Source organism: Triticum aestivum, chromosome 7A (genome assembly GCF_018294505.1).
Source record: "Triticum aestivum cultivar Chinese Spring chromosome 7A, IWGSC CS RefSeq v2.1, whole genome shotgun sequence".
In the NCBI taxonomy this organism is placed as follows: domain Eukaryota; kingdom Viridiplantae; phylum Streptophyta; class Magnoliopsida; order Poales; family Poaceae; genus Triticum; species Triticum aestivum.
In genome coordinates, this window is record NC_057812.1 from 705,531,924 (window position 1) to 705,540,421 (window position 8,498).

The 8,498-nt window shown below is 46.3% G+C and overlaps 1 protein-coding gene across 1 annotated transcript; it reads right to left on the bottom strand.

Annotated features, from left to right (window-relative positions):
- Nucleotides 1-2,191: 2,191 nt before the first annotated feature.
- On the bottom strand, nucleotides 2,192-8,498 carry LOC123146840 (uncharacterized). Its single transcript, XM_044566115.1, has 2 exons — nucleotides 7,128-8,498; nucleotides 2,192-2,567 (listed from the first exon to the last, which is right to left on the bottom strand). Exon 1 carries the CDS (start codon nucleotides 8,344-8,346, stop codon nucleotides 7,132-7,134), a length of 1,215 nt encoding a protein of 404 aa, XP_044422050.1. The 5' UTR covers nucleotides 8,347-8,498; the 3' UTR covers nucleotides 2,192-2,567; nucleotides 7,128-7,131.

Sequence of the window (8,498 nt, forward strand, 5' to 3'; positions counted from 1 at the left end):
CTTGCTGGGCCATTTGGCTAGCTCGAAACCGAGCTACGTTCGAAAAGAAGCTTATGAAAACGCCTTTTGAGATTGTTTTCTCTATGTGTTCTTTCCTACTGTACTGGACAGTGCTGCAGGAGGAGGAGGGCGCCAAGGAGCTGCGAAGCGGTGCTGAGATGATCAGGTCGAGCACGATGCGTATGATGGAGATGTGCAACGCGGCGAGGGTACCGATCGGAGGAGATTGAAGGGCTGCAAAACCTCGTTGGCTGGAGCTGGGCGACCTTATGATCATGTGGTGGCGTTTTGGTTCTTTTGTGGATGTCTCATGTCTCTGTCTGTAGTTAAAAACTTATGGGTGTTTGCTGTGGATATTCGGTGCTGTCTAGGTTTTCGCCCCATGACATTCGTTTCGATGGCGGGCGAATGTAGTGGGTTTCCTGGCAGTGCCCGGACTCGCTTTACCTCTTTCCCTCCTCCTGACATGTTTCTGAACTCTGTATTTCTGTTCATTTGCAATGGAAAGGGGTATAGCCCGGTTCGAAGAAAAAAAAACCACATGTCAATGTCCTATCTGTCGGTGGGGTGCGGAAGATATTCAACATCTAATGTTCACTTGCAAACGTGCAAAGGAAGTGTGGAAATCACTCGGTTTATTTGAAATGATAACTTCAACGATGCAGCTTGATAAGTCAGGCTCTGAAAATCTTGCACAAATTTTGACCGATCCAAGTAATCGGTATTTGGCGTTTGGTCAAATTGGTTTGAAGGAAATTATTGCTATAGGTGCGTGGTTCATTTGGTGGCAGAGGAGAGAGGCTGTAAAAGGAGTAAAAGTTGCCCCGGCCATGAATACAGCATTTGCAATACAGGCGCTAACCTCAAACTATGCAAAAGCATCACAACGTCCAGTAGCTGTTGATGCAAAGTGGACTAGACCTTCAGTGTCTTTTTACAAGTTAAACGTTGATGCTTCCTATTACCCTGATGGGTTAGGTGCAGCCTCGGCAATACTGCGCGATCATCAGGGGTGAGCTGTGGCTGGTTCCTCCTGTGTGTTAAACAACTTGTTGAGCGCGGCAACAACGGAGGCAACAGCAGTTCAGAAGGGACTTGATCTTGTTGAATGCCTTGGTTGCAGCAAAGTAATTGTTGAATCTGATTCACTTGAGGTAATCCAAGCATGCACTGGGGTTGTTGAAATATGGACACCGTATACTGCTATTTTAGTGGATATTTTTCAGAAAGCTTTCAGAATTGGTCTGGTCTGTTTTAGTCATTGTCCTCGGAATGCAAACAAAGCGGCACACAATTTAGCTAAGTTAACGTATGAATCAAAAGTAGCAATGTACTGGGACGATGATCCCCCTACTATTTTACTTCCAGACTTTGTTAATGATGTGACCGTCATGTGATGAAATGAAGTGCGCCGAATGGCATTCCCTCAAAAAAAAACTAATCTGTTATCTTAGATAAAAAATAATCTGTTATACCGTCTCTAAAATAAAAAACTAATCTGTTATACCTTCTCAAAAAATAAATAAATGTTATACATCTTTGTTCTGGCCGGTCAGAACATGAACTAAGACTGACCTAGCATTTGGCACATTGCATTAAGAGGTGGTCAAATGATTTCAGAACCTCATCGCAAAGTAGGTAGATGATCGGCCTTTGATGCCATGACTCGTCGGGCGATCCCTTGTCTAGCAGCTGTTGCGCATCATCAACATCTGAAGAACTTCTCTTGTAAAGGCTCATGAGACTCCCACCACAACCTAGCGTGGTCTGCTTCTTTCAAGCCATAGAAGAAAGCTGAAGGCACAAGCAGCGGAATATATACCATTGTTTGTTAACCATTACCAGAAAGAATCCGGTGAGTTCAATATTAGGGACGCAGATCCATCTGCCATCTCCAAATCTTACTCGATTGCCAGTGCCGACCACACATGGCACCCAAGAGAGATCCTCGAGAACTGCAACCCTAACTTCTAAGACGTTGAGGCATTTATAAAGATATTTTTCTAAAAGAATGTGGATGTTCTTATATATCAGCAGAGGGGCAACTGTCAAGCACAAATATTCCAGGCAGCATTTGTGTATATGTTCTAAGATAAAAGAAAATGATCAATTGCTTGATCTTATGGTCAGGCTACCGCTGAAACAGAAAAATCAATGATATATATAGAAAAAATATCACTGACAAAAAAGATAGAAAAATAAATAATATAGATACAAAAACAAACAATGTGTATATCAGCAAGCTTTACTAGTCCCTTTTTCTGATATCAAGACGACCATTCATTTCAATGTCACTTTCCTAAGCATGATACAAGAACAGCATAGACACCACTGCAAACTGAAGTACTGTAAATTCCGATGTCACTCTCAGGCAGGGAACAACAACCACAACGATGCTACAGTAAAATTAACCCAAACATAGACATGACCAACAGTCCAACACCAGGCGAAGCAATCTAGATTGTCACATTGTGTCATCCCTGTAGGCAAGGTGATCCGACTCCCCGCTATTGAAATCTCAGTCACTTTGAATTAAGAATGTTGATCTGATTATGCCTCCATCGAATCTGAACAAAAACAAGACAGGAGGTTAGGCACCCTAGAAGAATTTTGGTTTGAATCTGTACACATATTTCAGAGTTTATACAAGCTAAAAGGAACAAGTTATAGCTCTTATATTTGTAAAGATGAATATCACAAGCACAAACAGAATAGCAATTATCCCATCGGTAAGATTGATCTCAGCTGGATCCGAAATATGTGACCAGAAAGACTGACATGCTTTCGTGTGTTTAGCACTGTAATTTGCAATGCAACTCGGTACGCATAGCCAGACAGAGGCATCTTAAGTATAAAAAACAAATAGAAAAGAGAGCCCTGGAAATATTATGTCATGCTAAATTGGCAGTTTCCTGTTGATTGCTTCATATATTTCCTTTCTTATTCGAGGAACAGCTCTGCCTTTTTCATTGAGAAGGAGAATCAACCACTTAATAAGGAAAACTGGCTAAAACTTTTTTAAGAAGGAGAATCAACCAGTTAATAAGGAAAACTAGCCAAAACTGAAACAACAGCAATGCACATACAGACCCGAGGCCACGCAACAAGCGAGCCGTCGACTCCGTCACCTGAGCAACCCAAGCCGACACCCTACAACCCTATTTGAAGCCGCCGCTCCGGCATCCACGCCGGCCCCGAGGCCACGTGTCATGTAAGTCGCCTACTCTGACACTCGAGCAAACAGAGCTAACACCCTACAACTATCTCCGGAGCCGCCGCTCCGACTTACAAATGCAAGCAAAACACATGCCGACTGCGAGGCCACTCACCAGGCGAGTCGCCGACACTGTCATCCAAGCAATCGGAGCCGACACCCTACAACCCTATCTGAAGCCGCCGCTCCGGCATCCACACCGGACCCCAGGCCACACGCCATGTAAGTCACCTGCTCCGTCACCCGAGCAACCGGAGCTAACACCCTATAACCATCTTCGGAGCCGCTGCACCGACTTACAAATGCAAGCACAACACACGCCGACCGCGAGGCCACGCACCAGGTGAGCCGCTGCTGCGTCACCCGAGCAACCAAAGCCAACATCCTACAACCATCTCCGGAGCCGCCGCTTCGACATCCACGCCGACCCCAAGGCCACAAACCAGGCTAGCCAACGATACTGTCAACCAAATGAACAGTGTCGACACCCTTCCATGACGACTAGAACCAGAGCCGCCGCTCCAACTTCCATACCAGCCCCGAGGCCGCACACAACACAAGTCGATGGCTCGACCACGCCGTTCGTTACGCATGGCAGCATCACATGGCAGAGGCACACCTGACTAGGGCATGGCCTCCAAAGGTGACACCTCCAAGGAGAAAGTGACGAGGATGCCATCGTCGCCCGCACCGGTAACCGGAAACTCGACCTTCAGCCGGAGGGACCAAAAATGGAGGAGGTAGGAGATGAGCCTGAGCACCCAAGACGACGCCTCGACAAGAGGGGCACCACAACCACGTGTGCCGTTGCCATTGGCACCAACCAAGGCGGAGCGAGGCTTTCACCCGAGGCTCCGGCACTCCCACAACCGCCACCACCGCCCACCTCCGCACGTAGCACCTACCGTGGCACCGCCACACCAACAATCACAAACCTGAGTCCGCCGCCCAGCATCCACGCGCCACCGGCAGCTGCACTACACGCAGAGCCGATTAACACCACAACAACCTCGACCTGAGCACATCCCCGCGCCCTCCAGCGGCCACAGGCTAGCTCTGCCCAAAACCCTGCAGCAATGCGCTGCCGGAGGCGGCAGGACACGAACATGACTCCCCCCCCCCCCCCCCCCCTCCGGTCGCCAGGAGCCCACATGCTGCCCGCTGCCGCACCTCAAATGACCGAAGACCGCCAAGCAGCAACTTCCAATCACCTCCAGATCCGCCGAGCAACTGCACACCGGCCCCACAGCCCTCGTTGCATGGCCACCAACCACCCACCGGAGAGGGGATCTACCACCATGGCATGAGGATGCCGCACCATCCTTCGTGTGTCGACGAGTAGGCCGCTGCCGCCCCAGCCGCGACATCAACACTCGGACGCTGCCAGAATCTCCCACGTCACTTTTGGTAGCTGTCCCGCCGCCGCCACGGCTAGGTGTCGCCCCGGGGTGTGATACCGGGGGGTTCTCATTTTTCATATATTCCCTTTTTCTAGTAATAGACTACTATATTAGGTCGGTTTCATTAAAAAAATCTAACTTAGGTCACGGAAGGAAGATACCACTGAGGTGTCTTGGTTAGTCACAATCCACAGATGATAGATGTGAAGTCTACAACTAATCTTATGAGGCTGATTCAATGAAACAGCTTGTGAGCACATGTTGTTCTTGCTATTCAGAGCAGCCGCTCAAACTGTTATTTGCGATCTAGGTTTGGCGTCATTGTAGATGAGCAAAAGCAAAAATAAATAAAAAGTCCAATGAGATTCTGCAATAGTGTTTGTCAAGTGTTGGATTGGTTGCTAGTTCTGTCACAGAAGTCTTGCCATTTATAAGATCTACTTCCTCTGTCCTAAAATAAGTGTTATGGCTTAAGTTCAAATTTGAACTAAAACCACACTTATTTAGGGACAGATGGAGTATTAATTATTAAACAGGATATAAGAAATCCATGGCGTTATTCCACAAAAGAAAAGTTATCTAATGTGTTGCAGTATATTTTTGTGGCCAAGATTCAAAAAATTAATGTACCTAATGTATGCAAACACCTAATATCAGCATATATGTTTGAAACAAAAACGGAAAGCCGATACATGCATGCCTTGACATCTATACATGCTAATGGAAGATGCAAGCAATTAAGATGGACTAACTCGCTAAACTACTGCACCACAGTTCACTGTATGAGTGTTCTCCAACTTCAGATATATTTCTCTTTCGGTCTGGCAGACCAAGGCGTGCACTGCACACTGCTATATGACAGATTGAAAAACACAACATCCATGCCTGGAGTTTATTTTCTATCTTATATGTGAAGTTAGGAAAAAATAAATATAGCAATTTGGTTTCCATAGGAACTCCATATGAAGTCCAACTAGAGTGAGTGTGATGGAATGTTTACAGTTAGTACGGATTGATATAGAAAAATGACACCAGAAATTAGAGTAGGATTAAAACATATATAGAAATGACATTCAAGTAAGTGAAAAAAAAATCAACCAATTCAGATTCAGATACAAGTGATAATTGTGTAGGTTTAGCTCTTGGTGAAACAATTAAAAATTTGTTGATTGAAAGGTAGACACCAACGTATGGTGGAGTGGATGGGAGCAAAACATAGATTATTTGGATTGAAGCCTAATCACATTAGTTAACTTTATGCTCAAATTAAATACGGGTCACGTCAAAACCATGCATTGATGTATACTCCTACGTATGCAAGACAAAACAGAGATAAGGCCGGCGGCTAACCAGGTCCTAGTGAACACTGTATACATGCTAAACATAGATGACAAGGCTCACACTGTCATAGAGAAACATCTTCTTAAATTGTAGCCATATGTTGGCACCATAGTCTCACAAATGATGATCACAACTATTAAACTTCAGTCTCACGTACTTAATTAGGCAAGGAGTAGCCACGTGATTAGTTGAAAGGAAGCACAACGAAGACATGAGTCATGAGCACTTTTATGTGCAACATCAAAACTTCACTTTTATGTGTTTAGCAGTGTAATTTGCAATGCAAAGCTGGAATACATAGCCCGACAGAGGCATGTAAACATAAGTAAATGAGTCCGGTAAAACTTAGATCATGCAAAAAAGGTAGATTTGTGTTGCAGCCTTGAAGGGCTCTGTATACTACATAGTAGTCTAACAAACTTTTAACCTAGGTCAATTTCAAAAAAACATTTAAAACTTATGCCTCTGAAAGGAAAAAAAATCAAGAGTTCTTGCCACAACCGACAAATTTTGCATGCTTATATTTGCCGTTCACTAGGAGACTCGGAAAGAGGCACGGGAAATAGTTCAAACTATCTTAAAATGGAAACAAAAAGAAAAACTGGGTGCCCCCGCCCTTATGAGGCTGATTCAGATCAAACAGCTTGTGCAGCACAAGCTATTCCTGCTATACAGAGTAGTGAGTCTCTTATTTGTGACCACAATAGTTATTCAATTGAAGATATTATATATGTGAAGATGCCTCAAAATATAAAAAATCATTTTTGCCTCCTTATGGTTATATATAAAAGAAGCAGACAAGATGAGTCGTGCTTGAATGGAATGAATTTGCGTGAGCTGAGTGGAACAATAAAATAAAAATTGGATCTACACCAATATTCCTTCTGTCATTTTTGTGATTTCATGAGGCCTAAATAACAGTGAATGCATAAGCTATGTGAAAAATCTTCTCTTTTCCAATTTTCTCCGGAAAGTGATTAGAACAAATAAAACAACAAATCACAATTAAATTATTGTGATTGATTAGTTTTCCCACAAGCACAAGTTAAATAATCACAACTGAAGCGTATAAACCAGAATGATCAATCACAATAATGAACTATTAAGCATTAGGCAAGCTGTGTGCTAACTATGAAGGGGAGGATATAACTAGGATGCAATAGTAAATTTACCACTTCATATTGTCGGTGCAGACAACAAGGATGGAGGGAAGTTGGTGTATATGCGCGCGCTGGCCAAGCTATACCCGAAAGATACACCACAAACCCTCTGAAGCTGCAATGTCTTGACGTCCATTGAGACATATTCCACCTCCAGAGATGAGCTTATGGACTGCAGGGGTCCAAGCTTTCTTAGGAGCAAGTACCTCTTAGTTGAAGCTTGGATATAGTACTGATAATCATAAGGTAGTGATATTGTCTTCTCGATCTTCCACTGGCCAGAATTCTCACCTCTGTTTCCTCTAATGTAATAACAGAGATCACATTTGCCACCTAAAGTTTCATCATGGATATCCAACATCCCGAGCCTGCCTTCTCCTGCCTCCACAATGGCTAGACCGAACATGTTCGATGTTTCGCATGGGACGTCGAGGATGGAGAACTCCATCCTCCGGGTGTCAAACACAAGCAACTTGTTATTCATTGTGGACTCCAAATAAAAGCAGCCATAAGCGTAATGGCACCCGACCAACTTTCTGTGCATTGATGAGATCATGGTTGACTCTCCCTGGTTGGGGAACAAATCATCCCAACCATTGGATGCAGCGGCTCGCCATTGTCGGGTGCTCGATGAGAAGACAAAGGCAGCCGGACCAGTTTTGCAATGTGCTATCATGACCACTATGAATGCCCTTGCCGCCTCTTCCATGGCTGCAGCTGCCTCATTGTCGCCTGCTCCGGGGGAAGCTATTAAAAGCTGGCACCGGTGTACCATATGGACTGGAAACTCCAGCGAAGCAGCTAGGTCATGAGGCACTTGGGGAAGCAGGATGTGCCGCTGGTGCAAGGGGTCGCACACCACGAGCTCCGTGAACACTTGGGGATCAGGGTTGGCGGCGAGGAGGGCGCGGCCGTCGCGAACGTCCTGCAGGGTCCAGCGGCGGTGGGAGGGGAGGAAGGAGAGGGAGAAGTCGGCGGCGTGTGCGAGCGCGCGGGCGGCTGGCGCGGAGGGGTGAGGCGGGAGGGCGGGATGAAAGCCGTCGCGATCGAGGATGCCGAGGAGGGGCGGGGCATGGAGGAGGCGGAAGCGGCGGCGGAAGGATCCGTCGGCTACGACTCTGCGGAATGTGACGCAGGTGGCAGCTGTGCGGGCGAGATCTTCTGGTTCAGGCAGCCGGACGAAGATCTCCGCCTTGAGGTGGTCGGGGATCGACATCAGCGACGAGGCCATGTCCTTGCCCTTGCCGGCGGCGAGTGAGGCGGAGGAGGGAGGGTGATTGGTGGTAGGGGAATTTGAGGCCGGAGTGGATGGAAGAGGCGATGGTCGATCGGTGGGTGGAGCCGTGGAGGAGGCGGCCGCCGGAGATGTGCGGGGAACCCTGG